The sequence below is a fragment of the Symphalangus syndactylus genome, chromosome 14, assembly GCF_028878055.3.
Source record: "Symphalangus syndactylus isolate Jambi chromosome 14, NHGRI_mSymSyn1-v2.1_pri, whole genome shotgun sequence".
NCBI lineage: Eukaryota > Metazoa > Chordata > Mammalia > Primates > Hylobatidae > Symphalangus > Symphalangus syndactylus.
In genome coordinates this window covers 116,135,499-116,150,922 of record NC_072436.2, presented here as the reverse complement: position 1 = coordinate 116,150,922, position 15,424 = coordinate 116,135,499, and the positions used below count along the sequence as shown (strand labels likewise).

The following is a 15,424-nucleotide window of genomic DNA, read 5'->3' as shown; positions in this document are numbered from 1 at the left end:
TGGCCTTTTCCTGCAGTTCCCCCAAACCCCCTCTGAGTCCTGGGACAGAGAATAATGCATCCTCTGGGGCTCCCAAGGGCCCTGCTTTTTGACTTCTCTCTCGGTGGGGCAGGGCATGGCCTCTCTGCCACGAGAAAGCGCCAGTCGTCCTGCTGCCACCCTAACCCTTAACAGACAGAGGAGGTGGGCAGCACAGAATCCACCCCCGGGGCAAAACCCGTCCTGCTCAGAGCCGTGGAGTCCCTGAAGCAGCCTCGGTGGTCTGCTAAGCTCCTGACCCACGACACCCTGACTCTACAGGGAGCAAGGTAGGGCTCACCCCAGGCAGGGTGAGGCACCTCCTCCAGGCTCCCGAAGCCCCCATGGGGGTAGTCCAAGCAGCCACCCCCAGAGTCGGGGTGCAGGTCCGGCTCTACCACTCACCCAGCAATCTTGGGCAAGTCACTTAACCACCCTAAGCTGCCTCAGTTTCCTCATCTGCAGAGTGGGAATAATAAAGACATTTGAGGATTAGGTGAGGCAATGCATGGCACTCCTCAATGTTTGCTCTATTATATAAATACTATATTTATATTTGTATAAATATATTTATTACATACATATTCACTACTAGGGTTTTTTTTTTTTTTTTTTTTTTTTTTTGAAACAGAGTCTCGCTGTGTCACCCAGGCTGGAGTGCAGTGGTGTGATCTCAGCTCACTGCAACCTCCGTCTCCCAGGTTCAAGCGATTCTCCTGCCTCAGCCTCCCAAGTAGCTGGGACTAAAGGCGCCTGCCACCACGTCTGGCTAATTTTTTTTTCGTATTTTTAGTAGAGATGGGGTTTTACTATGTTGGCCAGGCTGGTCCTGAACTCCTGACCTCATGATCTGTCCGTCTTGGCCTCCCAAAATGCTGGGATTACAGGAATAAGCCACCCCACCCAGACGCTATAGTTGTTTTTAATTCACCCCTGGCAGTAGCAAGGGCCCTGCTGGAGGCTTGTTGATTGAATGAGTGAAGGGGCGCAGGCTCCTGCCTCTTTGTCGAGGAGAAAGCCTACCCTGCTTGGGTGGGAGTGTCCCAAGTGTGGGGCGCTGCAGGGCACTGAGTCAGGGAAGGTATCACAGGATTCAGCCCCGGGTTGTCATTGCCGCAGCCGCTGGGTGGAAGCACCGAGAATCCACTCCCAGCCCAGGACCTGGCCCCCCACAGCCCAGCCCAGGAGCTCTTTGAATCCAGCCCTTCCCCGGGCCCCTCCTCTCTCAACCACCCTGCTTGGCCGAGCCCTGGTGCCCATGGGCTCCTCCCCTTCCCAGGAGTCCAGGTGAGGTGAGTCGTCAGGTGTATGAACGGCAGGGCCGAGCCCCGCCTGCAGGAACGACAGGAGGGTGGCCACCAGGAGGCCACCAAGGTCGCCGCTCACCTGATTCACAGCTTTCGGGAAGTGGGTTAACGGGATTCCCGAACCCCAGGTTGCGCCAGGTCTCTGGGCTGAGTCACAGGGGCCAGGGGCCCTGCAGGTGGGAGCCGTTACTGAGCTTCGGGCACCCCCTTGATCCCTAAGGCCCTAGGACCCCCCCCCAACACCCAGTACCCCAGGCTTCAGCCACTCCAAACCCAGGCCCTCCCCAGCCCGGAACCCCTTCCTTTCAGTGCCCTGGGACCTTTCTCTGCCCCTGGACAGTCAATGTCAGGGACCACTGGGCAGAAGCCCCCTCCCCTGCCCTTCCAGAGGCCACATCCTGGACCCACAGCTGGAGCCTGGGGTCTCAGCTAGAGCCCCCCCAGAGCCCTGTAGCCGCTGGCTTCCTCCCCGCAGCCCCGCCCCCTGCCCATGACCCACAGACAGGGTGGCCGCGGGAGCCACCTGGGGACTGGTCTGACGGCATTCCGCCTCCCAGGATAAAACCTGGGGCGACCTGCAGGGAACCTACACACCCTGACCCGCATCGCCCCGGGTCTCTCGAGCCTGCTGCCTGCTCCCCCGCCCCATCAGCCATGGTGGTTTCTGGAGCACCCCCAGCCCTGGGTGGGGGCTATCTCGGCACCTGCATCTCCCTGCTGCTGCTGGCATCGACAGGTACGTCCGGAGGCTGCTCCTCCCTCCTCCCTCCCACCTCCTCCTTCCCTCCCTCCCTCGGTCCCCGCCTTGCCTCTCTCATCTCCTTTCTGCTTCTGCTCTCTGTTTATCTCTGGCTCCTTAACTGCTCTGTGCCTCGGTTTCTTCCACGGCTGTGAGGATTACACAGAAAACGCAGCAAGTACGCAGCGCGCCTCGGTCTCCAGTTACCGTCGGCGTCGCCATCGCCTCCTCCCTCCCGCCTCCGTGTTCTCCCATCTCCTCGTCCTCCGCGGCTTGCCTCTGGGGCAGCACCGTTTTGTTTTGTTCCTGTGGCAGGAGGTCAGGGGAGGGCACCAGCGGCAGCAGCGTCCAGACCCGAGGGGCTCAGGTCTGTGCCTCCTCGAGGAGCCGGTCCTGGTCCCCGGTAGGCAGGCTGGACGGGAAGCTGCGGGAGGGCAGGGTCACAGCTGTGCAGCCAGGGCCTGGCCAGGCCCCAGGAAATGCCCCGCCAGGAGGGGCCCGGGGGTGACAGACTTGAGAGCCTCCCTGGGCACTGGAGGGCTAGGGGTTCCTCACCACCAGGCACTCAGGGGGACCCCTCCTCACTGGGCGCTGGGACCCCTCCTCACTGGGTGTTGGGACCCCTCCTCACTGGGCACTGGGATCCCTTCTTATTGGGTGTTGGGGGACTTCCTCACTGGGCGTTGAGGGCCCCTCACCAATGTGTCCTGGGGCCCCTCACTGGCATAACTGTTTCCTTCTCTTGCCCTCAGCCATCCTCAATGCGGCCAGGATACCCGGTGAGTGGAGCTGGCAGCTCTGACGGGAGGGAGAAGGGAGGAGGCCCACGCACAGGCAGTGTCTGTGTGTCCCTCCGCTGGGCACAGGTCAGAAAGGGGCTGGGGTGAGAGGGGGGAAGAGCTGGAGGGGAAGGGAGGCAGAAAGGAGACATGGACGCAAGGAGAAAGGCTTGAGAGGTGCCGGGGCCAGAGGAGAGAGAGAGCCAGGAAGGTGAACAGAGTGGAAAGCAGGGTAAGGAAAGAGGGGGAGGGAGAGACCAGGTGCAGCTGACAGGGAGTGAGTGGGAAGGCCAGGGCCAGGTGAGGACCAGCAGGGAGTGAGGATAGAGGGAGGGAAGGGACGGGAAGGTGGGCGGAGCTTGGGGCGTGGGTGGGGTTGGCGTGCAGGTGGAGCTTAGGGTGTGGGTGGATCTTGGGGTGTGGGTGGAGCTTGGGGTGTGGGTGGAGCTTGGAGTGCGGGTGGAACTTGGGATGTGGGCATGAACGGAGCTTGGGCTGTGGGCAGAGCTTGGGGTGCAGGCCTAGGGATTGGGATTCCGAGGGTGGGTTGTAGGAAGTTGGAGATAACAAAACTTGACTGTCCCCTCCAGTTCCCCCAGCCTGTGGGAAGCCCCAGCAGCTGAACCGGGTTGTGGGCGGCGAGGACAGCACTGACAGCGAGTGGCCCTGGGTCGTGAGCATCCAGAAGAATGGGACCCACCACTGCGCCGGCTCCCTGCTCACCAGCCGCTGGGTGATCACTGCTGCCCACTGTTTCAAGGAGTATGTACAGCCGGCCTGGGGCACTTGATCTTCCAAGGCCCTGGGCTTTTTGCCCCAGGCCCTGGGCTCCCTTCACAGGCTCTGCTTCCAGGCCTCTGTTCAATCTTGGTGCCCCTTGATTCTACCTAGAAGCCTCTCCTGCCTTCAGGGGCCTTCACACCCCTGCTGTTCCCCCAGGTACCTCCTCCCAGACCAGGCCTGGCTGATCCTCCCCTTCCCTTTCCTTCCAGCAACCTGAACAAACCATCCCTGTTCTCTGTGCTGCTGGGGGCCTGGCAGCTGGGGAACCCTGGCTCTCGGTCCCAGAAGGTGGGTGTTGCCTGGGTGCAGCCCCACCCTGTGTATTCCTGGAAGGAGGGTGCCCGTGCGGACATTGCCCTGGTGCGTCTCGAGCGCTCCATACAGTTCTCAGAGCGGGTCCTGCCCATCTGCCTACCTGATGCCTCTATCCACCTCCCTCCAAACACCCACTGCTGGATCTCAGGCTGGGGGAGCATCCAAGATGGAGGTGCGGCTTCTTCCTCTCCAAGGTGGTTGGGGGTGGATGGGGACGGAGGATGGCAGACACTCAGGGACACAGACACCATGAGCAACAAAGGGTGGAGGCCAGAGGCACAGCATGACAGAGGTGGAAGAAAAGATGGGCTGCAATCCAGAAGAAACCTTGGTGGGCAATTTCAGGCCATTTCTCTTTTCTTTTCTTTTCTTTCTCTCTTCTTCTTCTTTTTTTTTTTTTTTTTTTTTTTTGAGACAGGGTCTTACTCTCTCACCCAGGCTGGAGTGCAGTGGTATGATCCTAACTCACTGCAGCCTTTGCCTCCCAGGCTTAAGTGATCCTCCCACCTCAGCCTCCCAGGTAGCTGGAAACTACAGGTGTGTGCTACCACACCTGGCTAATTTTTGTATTTTTTGTAGAGACAGGGTTTTTCTATGTTGGCTAGGCTGGTCTTGAACTCTTGGGCTCAAGCAATTCACCAGCCTCAGCCTCCCAAAGTGCCGAGATTACAGGTGTGAGCCACTGTGCCTGGCCTCGTTTCTACTTCAAAAGTATCTGGCTATGTTTTGAGGCAAGAGCCAGACCCGTGAAGCTATTCAATTCATCGATAAAGGAATGGCTGAAAGGAGGTGTGTGTGAGACTAAACCGAATACAGGGTGAATATAAAGAGGCCTGATTCCAGTGTGGGAACAGGCACCCCCTGGTGGTAGCATGCCACAATTGCGGGCAAAATTCTCAGGAGAAAATGCAGCCTCCTTAATTGTAAAATATAATTTTCAAACCACCTCTGGAGGTTTGGAAAGCATCATCTCAAAACTCAAACTAGATTACATAAAGGAAGAAGCAGGGAGGAAGCAAGAGAAAGGTAGATGACAGATCGACAGGCAGATGGATGATAGAGACTGGGCCAAGGAAAAGAAACATACAGGCAGAAATGAGGATACAATGAAGACCTGGAAGAAAGAGTTTGAGAGAGAGAGATAGAGACTAAGTAAGAACAAAGTGTAAGACAGATGAAAATTTAACCAGACTCCAGAATAATTAAGAGAAATGACACTAGCTCAGGTGTGTGGGATCCCAGTAACTCTGAGGTTGCAACCTCCCCATAATCTCTGTAGGGGCTTCTTCAAGAGCTAGAATCGCGGACTTTCAGTCCACAATCTGCAGACCACAGTCTGTAGACCAGCTCCAGGCAAGGCATGGGGATCCCTCAGGTCCTGGTAATTTTCAACATCGAGTGGACATTTACTGAACACTTCTTCTATAGCAGTCCTGGTGCTGGATGAAGTAATGCAGTATCTGAGACAGGAAAGGCTCTAACCATCTGTGGATATCAGAAAATTTATTAAAGAGGCAGGGTCTTAGGTTTCACATTCATGTTCTAATTCAGCAGGGCCAGAGGTGGAGACCTGGAATTTCAATTTTCTGAAGGCATCTTGGGAGAGCCTGGTAGAGCTAATCTGTTAGCCTTTGAGAACCGCTGCTGAGAGGAATGGTGGTGGGGGGGATAGTCCTTTGAGGAGGCAGCGAGGAGGGGAGACCCCCAAGCCTGATTCTGTCCTCTTTCCTCCCAGTGCCCTTGCCCCACCCTCAGACCCTGCAGAAGCTGAAGGTTCCTATCATCGACTCGGAAGTCTGCAGCCGCCTATACTGGCGGGGCGCAGGACAGGGAGCCATCACCGAGGACATGCTGTGTGCCGGCTACTTGGAGGGGGAGCGGGATGCTTGTCTGGTGAGCCCCCTCGAGCCCCCCACCCCTGGCCAGGAGGGCCTCGAGAAGGAGCCAGCATCAGCCCTGTCCCCACTGAGCCCCACAACCTCTCCCTGGCCTCCTCCCCAGAACTGGCTGTGCCTAACAGTCCCGGGTCCCCATAGAACCAGCCTCAGCCTGGCTCAGCCACTCACTTATTTGTTCAGACATTAAATTGGGCATCCCAGCTGCACCACCTCGCCCTCCGCGAGCTTTCATTCCCTTCAGGGGGCTTCCCACGCCTCAGTGCCCAGAGCCAGCTCTAGCTCAGGGACTGTCTGGAAGACGGTTAGATGGTGCAGCGGCAGCACCCGGGCCTGGACGTCTTAAGGCCTGGCTGCAGCTCCTACTCTGCCGCCAGGGACTTCTCACCTGGGTGGAGCTCAGGTCCTGTCTCCTCCAGGAAAGAGAAATGTGCTCCCGGGAAGGGGCTCATCTGCCCCCTGACAGGGCATGGGCCCTGGATTCTGCCACCCCCTGTGCCACGGGGGTTCCTAACCTCGCCTCCTCTCTGCAGGGCGACTCCGGGGGCCCCCTCATGTGCCAGGTGGACGGCGCCTGGCTGCTGGCCGGCATCATCAGCTGGGGCGAGGGCTGTGCCGAGCGCAACAGGCCCGGGGTCTACATCAGCCTCTCTGCGCACCGCTCCTGGGTGGAGAAGATCGTGCAAGGGGTGCAGCTCCGCGGGCGCGCTCAGTGGGTTGGGGCCCTCAGGGCACCGAGTCCGGGCTCTGGGGCCGCCGCGCGCTCCTAGGGTGCAGCGGGACGCGGGGCTCGGATCTGAAAGGCGGCCAGATCCAGATCTGGATCTGGATCTGCGGCGGCCTCGGGCGGTTTCCCCCGCTGTAAATAGGCTCATCTACCTCTGGGGGCCGGGACGGCTGCTGCGGAAAGGAGACCCCTCCCCTACCCGCCCGACGGCCTCAGGCCCAGCCTCCAAGGCCTCATGCCCCGCCCCCACGACTTCCGGCCCCGCCACCGGGCCCCAGCGCTTTTGTGTATATAAATGTTAATGATTTTTATAGCTATTTGTAACCCTGCCCACATATCTTATTTATTCCTCCAATTTCAATAAATTATTTATTCTCCAGTGTCTGTTTTTTCTCATGCCTGGGGACACTGGAAAGCAAGGGTCCAGAGGGCGTTAATGTTGGGGGTTGGATGTTGGCCCTAGCCAGAGACTGCGCCGTCCTGTCCACCTGGGGCTGACGCTGACCCCTGCTTCCACCTAGGGTTCAGCCTCCTGACCCCTGACCTTTGCAGCCCTGGGCCACCCTCCCTTTTATCCCTCTCCCACCAGGGCAGGGCAGCCGATGGAGAAGAGGCAGAGTCTAGAGGCCTGGGAGACCCAGCTCTGGTGCTTCAGGAAGGGGAGGAGAGGGGTTGGGACCCCCAAACTATGCATTGGATTCCAAAACAGGGCTGGTGAGGAGACACCCAGCCCCATGAGAGTGAGGTGCTACCTCTCCACCCCAGGCCAAGCCCCCACTTCTGCTCTCCCCACCACAGGCCTCAGGAGCCTCAGGATGGCAGAACTGAGGGTGGTGGTGGAGGGAGGCACCCAGGTGAGCCCCATCAGAGCCCCGTCTCCGTGGGCTGGCTGCTGGGTCCTCATCCCCAGGAGCCGATTCGTCGAGCGACTCACTGCCGAGGCTCTAAAATCCCCAGTTTGGAAGAAGCTGCGGACAGTGGCAGGGCAGGCCTCCGGCTCTGCGGGCATCAGGGCTTGAGTCACCCCACCTGTCCCCATGGTGGGTGGTAGTTTGATCCCAGGCCGAGAGGAGGAGTCTGTCTGGCTTCCTGCCTGCTTAGGGATGCAGGCTAATACTCTGTTTCCCCACAGTCACTCATCTGCAGCCGGCTCTGGCCTCCTGGACCCAGGGCCCTCATCCCAGCCTGCCTGGGTGCAGGCTTTCCCCAGCATCCCTGCTACAAGTAGGTATGTGGTTAGAGGGCTGTGCCGCTGGCTTTGGTGAGTATGTGACCCTCTTAGTAGCCGATACAGAAGAGATTCACCCAAAGCGAAGTCTAGAAAACAACCAGGTCCAATTGTGCTGAAGAAAGAGACACTAGGACTCCGCCATGAAATGTCTCCAACCAGAAATGATCGAGGACATGGCCAAGTTTGGAGAAGGCAACACAGTTTTAGTTATTTATTTATTTATTTTTTGGTGTCCTTTGTTGGAAGTGCAGTTCTAAAATATTTGTTCTTACTGTTTTGATTGCCTTATTTATTTATGTACTTTTTTCAAGGTAGGGCTTGCTTTGTCGCCCAGGCTGGAGTGCAGTGGTGTGACCCTGGCTCACTGCAGCCTCTACCTCCTAGGCTCAAGTGATCCTCCCACCTCAGCCTCCCGAGTAGCTGGACTGCAGATGTGTGCCACCATGCCTGGCTAATTTTTAAATTTTTTATAGAGACGGGGTTTCACCGTGTTGCCCAGGCTGGTCTGCAACTCCTGGCCTCAAGCAATCCACCTGCCTTGGCCTCCCAGAGTGCTAGGCTTACAGGCGTGAGTCACTGGCCCAGCCCGATTACCTTTATATGATTATCACATCACAATAAATGCTATGGGGTTGTTTTTTTTTGGTTTGTTTTTTTGTTTGTTTTTTTTTTCTGAGACAGAGTCTTGCTCTGTCGCCCAGGCTGGAGTGCAGTGGCGCGATCTTGGCTCACTGCAACCTCCATCTCTTGGGTTCAAGCGATTCTCCTGCCTCAGCCTCCCGAGTAGCTGGGACTACAGTTGCCACCACCACTCCCGGCTAATTTCTTTTTGTATTTTTAGTAGAGACGGGGTTTCACCGTGTTAGCCAGGATGGTCTCGATCTCCTGACCTCGTGATCCGCCCACCTCGGCCTCCCAAAGTGCTGGGATTACAGGCATGAGCCACCGCGCCTGGCCTGGGGTTGTTTTTATTAAAACGACCAACCAACCAACCAGAACTGCCCTGCTGTTTGTCAGAGTGACCAGCCCAGGGAGTGCTGGGGTGACTCAGGTGTCCCAGGTAGCGGAGCCAATCCCCACGGCCCCTCCCTTTGTGACCTGGTCCCCTCTTGATATCTGTCACCCGATGCTCTGGCTCCCCTTATCTCCTCTGTGGGCTTTAGCCCCTCCCCTCTCCAGCCCTCGTTTGCTGGCCTCTCTCCCTCACTAGGTTTCCCCCTCTGCCCCTGCTCCTCCACTGCCCTCTTCCGTCTCTGAGTGCCCCCTCCCTCATTTCTCTCCCTCCCTCCCCTGCTCCTGTCCTGCAGTCTCTCTCTTCAGTGTCTCCTTCCGCCCTGTCAGCTCTGCCCCCCTGCTCTGTGCCACCAGACGAGCCCTCTCCTGCCCCTCGTCTTCCTCTTTTTCCTCTCCTCTCCCTGCTTCTGTCGTTTCTCCTCCTTGTCAACTCTCGCTCTCCGACCCTCAGGTTCGTGGGTGCCTGTCCCTTAACCCTATCCCTCCACATGCCCTGGTGCACGTGCATCTACTCCCTCTAATAGGGTCCTGACAGAAGCCCCTGAGAATATAGCGCCTAGAGAGGGCGGAGAAGCCACCCCGTGAGTGGCAGGATTCACCAAGGAGGGTGGGGATTTCTCTGAATTGGACGGTCGCCTCCAGGCAGCCTTGAGCTTAAGGGAGGCTCTCGAGCCTTCCCCAGTGGCTCCACAGCATCCGAGGGCCCTGAGGGTCAGGCTGGGGGTGGAGCGGGAAGTCAACTCTGCCTCTGCAGGGCAACAGGACTTCCAACGATGCCCTCCCCAAACCAGGGTGGGGTTCCAGGAGGTGGGTACAGAGTCTCCCCAGCCCCTGTGGGGCTCAGGCAGCACGTGCGTCTCCCACTTCTCGGGGACCCTTCCCTCGGGGGTCCTGCCGGCTCATAGCATGTGCACCCTACTCAGAGTCGGGCCAGCCCACGTCCCCAAACTTTGCTGGACATGCTGAGCCTACAGCTGACAGAACAGCCCCCTTCTCCCTGTTTGGAGCCTGGCCCAGGAACAAGTCCCACATGTGAACCATGCTGAGGGGGGGGGACCTCGCTATCTCCGCCCCACCAGCATCACCTGTCTCTAGGGGCTGCAGAGACCCGTAGGCCCGGCTGTCTCCTCGAGGGAACCCCACATGTTCCAGTTGTACTGGGCCCACATGGCCGGCTACACGTCCATCCTAGACTCCTGGGCAGATGGCTCTGGCTCCTTTTTCACCTCTCCCATGGAACGGCCCTTTGCAGAGCTCTCTCTGCCTCCCTAAGAGCACCGGTGGGGACCATCTGACCTCCGCGACAAATATCATTACATCAGGAACTGCCTTAGATGCAGACTGTGAAGTCTGGCTACTCCTTCCTCAAATCATGAGCCCTTGAGGGGACTTTCTTCTATGCCTGGGACCTCCTAACTCTTCTCCACTTTGCATCCGAAGCAAGCATTTAAAAGCACATGCTTAAATACGTGACTTCCCTCCGTGGCAGGTTCCCTTGGTTGCTAAGCCAGCCCCTATTTCAACTCTTCTCTGCTTCCCCCACCTGGAAGAGCTAACTGCTCATTGTCTCCTGCATGGTCACATGTGCCTATGGGACTAAGTGTTGGCCGATGAGATGGGTGGTTTCTTAGGAAGACTGTTTTTCCCTGATTAAAGGGACATATACAGCTGTCGTCATCCTTTCTCTCCTTCCTCCTTCTTCTAGTCCTGAACGCACATGCAATGCCCAGATTTCAGCAGCCATTTATGACACACTAATGACAGTGAACTACTATTCAACAGCTATGGGTGTGATGGTGAGGTCAAGATGCTGCCCTAGCACTACACAGCCTGCCTCCTTCCAGGCTTCCTGTTTTTTTGTTTGTTTGTTTGTTTGTTTGTTTGTTTATGAGATGGAGTTTCATTCTTGTTACCCAGGCTGGAGTGCAATGGTGCGATCTCAGCTCACTGCAACATCCACCTCCTGGGTTCAAGTGATTCTCCTGCCTCAGCCTCCCGAGTAGCTGGGATTACAGGTGCATGTCACCATGTCCGGCTAATTTTTGTATTTTTTGTAGAGACGGGGTTTCATCATATTGTCAGGCTGGTCTTGAACTCCTGATCTCAGGTGATCCACCTGCCTCAGCCTCCCAAAGTGCTGGGATTGCAGGCGTGAGCCACCACCCCGGCCTTTGTTTTGTTTTTTGAGATGGAATTTTGCCTTCGTTGCCCAGGCTGGAGTGCAATGTCAAGATCTTGGCTCACCGCAACCTCTGCCTCCTGGGTTCAAGCAATTCTCCTGCCTCAGCCTCCTGAGTAGCTGGGATTACCGGCATGTGCCACCATGCCCATAAAAAAAAATTTTTTTTGTATTTTTAGTAGAGATGGGGTTTCCCCATGTTGACCAGGCTGGTCTTGAACTCCTGACCTCAGGTGATCCACCCACCTCGGCCTCCCAAAGTGCTAGGAGTACAGGTGTGAGCCACTGCACCCAGTCCCAGGCTTCTTGTTTGCTTTAAACCATGATTGGTTGGATTTTCTTTTACTCGCAGCTAAATGCATTCCTAACTGATACATCTAGTCCAAACCTTCTATTTTATAACAGTTTTAGACTTGCAGAAAACCTTTTTTTTTTTTTTACAGAAAACTCTTTGTTTTCATGGACACGGGATGCCAGATTTCATCAGCACAATTGAATCCCATATAAATTACCCAAATTATGAAGGCCTTGAGCTCCCAACTAGCCACAAGAATTTTGGACCCTCAAAGGGTCCCCCAGTTAGTTTCAGGTTTCCCCACCTTTTTATTGTTGTTGTTAGAGACAGGGTCTTCCTCTGTGGCTCAGGCTGGAGTCCAGTGGTGTGATCATGGCTCACTGCAGCCTGGCAAAATAATAGGTGTTAGTAAATGTTTCATGAGTTAATGGTAATAAGTATCATCTATTTCATCAGTTTGGTGGACAATGTGGATATCTCTTTTTTTTTTTCTTTTCTTTTTTCTTTTTTTGAGGCAGAGTCTCACTCTGTTACCCAGGCTGGAGTGCAGTGGTGGCATCTCAGCTTACTGCAACCTCTGCCTCCCAGGTTGAAGCGATTCTCCTGCCTCAGCCTCCCAAGTAGTTGGGATTACAGGCACCCACCACCACACCTGGCTCATTTTTGTATTTTTTTTTTTTTTTTTTTTTTTTTTTTTTTTTTTTTTTTTTTTATTAATTTTTTTTGCATACAAAAACAATAAACATTTTCTAAAAATACATACAAACAAAAAGATGCGTATCAAACATATTAGGAAGGTTGCACATGGGAAGTCGGGGAATAGAAATGGGGGTGGGAGTTAAAATAAATGAGAGAGGGACTTTATATGGATCAGTGATAATAACTCAATCCTCTATTTGACAAAGAAGAGGGAGAAGGAAGAGGAAGAAAAAGAAAGTGGGATAAAGGATCAGAAAGGGAGGAAAATAGAAAAAATTAGAGTATGACTCCAGGGTAGACCTGTTTTGTTGTCATTGAGTTGGTTGGTTGGTTTGTCTGTTGTATTCTTCATGTTTCGCCAAGTTGGCCAGACTGGTCTTGAACTCCTAGCCCGAAGTGATCAACCCGCCTCGCCCCCCAGAGTGCCGGGACCACAGGCTTGAGCCACCACGTCCAGCCCCCACATTGCTTCTGGCCTCCGTGGTAGACCTCCCAGACGGAGCGGCCATGCAGAGGAGCTCCTCACTTCTACCCAGACACGGGGCGGCCGGGCAGAGGGGCTCCTCACTTCCCAGACGGGGCGGCCAGGCAGAGACGCTCCTCACTTCTTCCCAGACGATAGGTGGCCGGGCAGAGGCGCTCCTCACTTCCCAGACGATGGGTGGCCGGGCAGAGGCGCTCTTCACTTCCCAGACGATGGGCGGCCGGGCAGAGGCGCTCCTCATCTCCCAGACGATGGGTGTCCGGGCAGAGGCACTCCTCACTTCCCAGATGGGGCAGCCGGGCAGAGGCGCTCCTCACTTTCCAGATGATGGGTGGCCGGGCAGAGGCGCTCCTCACCTCCCAGACGATGGGTGGCCTGGCAGAGGCGCTCCTCACCTCCCAGACGATGGGTGGCCGGGCAGAGGCGCTCCTCACCTCCCAGACGGGGCGGCCGGGCAGAGGCGCTCCTCACTTCTTCCCAGATGGGGCGGCCGGGCAGAGGCGCTCCTCACTTCTTCCCGGACGGGGCGGCCGGGCAGAGGCGCTCCTCACTTCTTCCCGGACGGGGCGGCCGGGCAGAGGCGCTCCTCACTTCCCAGACGGTGGGTGGCCGGGCAGAGGCGCTCCTCACTTCCCAGACGATGGGTGGCTGTGCAGAGGCGCTCCTCACTTCTTCCCGGATGGGGCGCCCGGGCAGAGGCGCTCCTCATTTCTTCCCGGACGGGGCGGCCGGGCAGAGGCGCTCCTCACTTCCCAGACGGGGCGGCCGGGCAGAGGCGCTCCTCACTTCTTCCCGGACGGGGCGGCCGGGCAGAGGCGCTCCTCACTTCTTCCCGGGCGGGGCGGCCGGGCAGAGGCGCTCCTCACTTCTTCCCGGACGGGGCGGCCGGGCAGAGGCGCTCCTCACTTCTTCCCGGGCGGGGCGGCCGGGCAGAGGCGCTCCTCACTTCTTCCCGGGCGGGGCGGCCGGGCAGAGGCGCTCCTCACTTCTTCCCGGGCGGGGCGGCCGGGCAGAGGCGCTTCTCACTTCTTCCCGGACGGGGCGGCCGGGCAGAGGCGCTCCTCACTTCTTCCCGGACGGGGCGGCCGGGCAGAGGCGTTGCTCACTTCCCAGACGGGGCGGCCGGGTAGGGGCACTCCTCACTTCCCAGACGGGGCGGCCGGGCAGAGGCGCTCCTCACTTCCCAGACGGTGGGTGGCCGGGCAGAGGCGCTCCTCACTTCCCAGACGATGGGTGACCGGGCAGAGGCGCTCCTCACTTCTTCCCGGATGGGGCGGCCGGGCAGAGGCGCTCCTCGCTTCTTCCCGGATGGGGCGCCCGGGCAGAGGCTCTCCTCATTTCTTCCCGGACGGGGCGGCCGGGCAGAGGCGCTCCTCACTTCCCAGACAGGGCGGCTGGGCTGAGGCGCTCCTCACTTCTTCCCGGACGGGGGCGGCCGGGCAGAGGCGCTCCTCACTTCTTCCCGGACGGGGCGGCCGGGCAGAGGCGCTCCTCACTTCTTCCCGGGCGGGGCGGCCGGGCGGAGGCGCTCCTCACTTCTTCCCGGCGGGGCGGCCGGGCGGAGGCGCTCCTCACTTCTTCCCGGACGGGGCGGCCGGGCGGAGGCGCTCCTCACTTCCCAGACGATGGGTGGCCGGGCAGAGGTGCTCCTCACTTCCCAGACGGTGGGTGGCCGGGCAGAGGCGCTCCTCACTTCCCAGACGGTGGGTGGCCGGGCAGAGGCGCTCCTCACTTCCCAGACGGTGGGTGGCCGGGCAGAGGCGCTCCTCACTTCCCAGACGGTGGGTGGCCGGGCAGAGGCGCTCCTCACTTCCCAGACGGTGGGTGGCCGGGCAGAGGCGCTCCTCACTTCCCAGACGGGGCGGCCGGGTAGAGGCACTCCTCATTTCCCAGACGGGGCGGGCTGGCAGAGGCGCTCCTCACCTCCCAGACGGGGCGGCCGGGCAGAGGCGCTCCTCACTTCCCAGACGGTGGGTGGCCGGGCAGAGGCGCTCCTCACTTCCCAGACGGTGGGTGGCCGGGCAGAGGCGCTCCTCACTTCTTCCCGGACGGGGTGGCCGGGCAGAGGCGCTCCTCACTTCTTCCCGGACGGGGGCGGCCAGGCAGAGGCGCTCCTCACTTCTTCCCGGACGGGGCGGCCGGGCAGAGGCGCTCCTCACTTCCTCCCGGGCGGGGCGGCCGGGCAGAGGCGCTCCTCACTTCCTCCCGGGCGGGGCGGCCGGGCAGAGGCGCTCCTCACTTCTTCCCGGACGGGGGCGGCCGGGCAGAGGCGCTCCTCACTTCTTCCCGGACGGGGCGGCCGGGCAGAGGCGCTCCTCACTTCTTCCCGGACGGGGCGGCCGGGCAGAGGCGCTCCTCACTTCTTCCCGGGCGGGGCGGCCGGGCAGAGGCGCTCCTCACTTCTTCCCGGACGGGGCGGCCGGGCAGAGGCGCTCCTCACTTCCCAGACGATGGGTGGCCGGGCAGAGGCGCTCCTCACTTCCCAGACGGTGGGTGGCCGGGCAGAGGCGCTCCTCACTTCCCAGACGGTGGGTGGCCGGGCAGAGGCGCTCCTCACCTCCCAGACGGTGGGTGGCCGGGCAGAGGTGCTCCTCACCTCCCAGACGGTGGGTGGCCGGGCAGAGGCGCTCCTCACCTCCCAGACGGTGGGTGGCCGGGCAGAGGCGCTCCTCACCTCCCAGACGGTGGGTGGCCGGGCAGAGGGGTTCCTCACTTCCCAGACGGTGGGTGGTCGGGCAGAGGCGCTCCTCACTTCCCAGACGGTGGGTGGCCGGGCAGAGGCGCTCCTCACTTCCCAGACGGTGGGTGGCCGGGCAGAGGCGCTCCTCACTTCCCAGACGGTGGGTGGCCGGGCAGAGGCGCTCCTCACTTCCCAGACGGTGGGTGGCCGGGCAGAGGCGCTCCTCACTTCCCAAACGGTGGGTGGCCGGGCAGAGGCGCTCCTCACTTCCCAGACGGT

At 59.0% G+C, this 15,424-nt stretch overlaps 1 protein-coding gene across 1 annotated transcript; it reads left to right on the top strand.

Moving 5' to 3' along the window:
• The first annotated feature begins 1,103 nt into the window (after window positions 1–1,103).
• LOC129462608 (brain-specific serine protease 4) lies at window positions 1,104–6,700 on the top strand. Its single transcript, XM_055242721.2, has 7 exons — window positions 1,104–1,310; window positions 1,883–2,061; window positions 2,817–2,843; window positions 3,434–3,605; window positions 3,836–4,113; window positions 5,677–5,834; window positions 6,370–6,700. The coding sequence occupies exons 2-7, from the start codon at window positions 1,980–1,982 to the stop codon at window positions 6,604–6,606; spliced, it is 954 nt and encodes a 317-aa protein (XP_055098696.1). The 5' UTR covers window positions 1,104–1,310; window positions 1,883–1,979; the 3' UTR covers window positions 6,607–6,700.
• The last annotated feature ends 8,724 nt before the right edge of the window (window positions 6,701–15,424 follow it).

Excerpts from the sequence above, each read along its gene's own strand:
- LOC129462608 (XM_055242721.2), top strand. The coding sequence starts at position 1,980 with ATGGTGGTTTCTGGAGCACCCCCAGCCCTGGGTGGGGGCTATCTCGGC. Across the intron at positions 2,062-2,816 it reads GCTGCTGCTGGCATCGACAG|CCATCCTCAATGCGGCCAGG; the intron begins GTACGTCCGGAG and ends TCTTGCCCTCAG. Across the intron at positions 4,114-5,676 it reads GGGGAGCATCCAAGATGGAG|TGCCCTTGCCCCACCCTCAG; the intron begins GTGCGGCTTCTT and ends CTTTCCTCCCAG.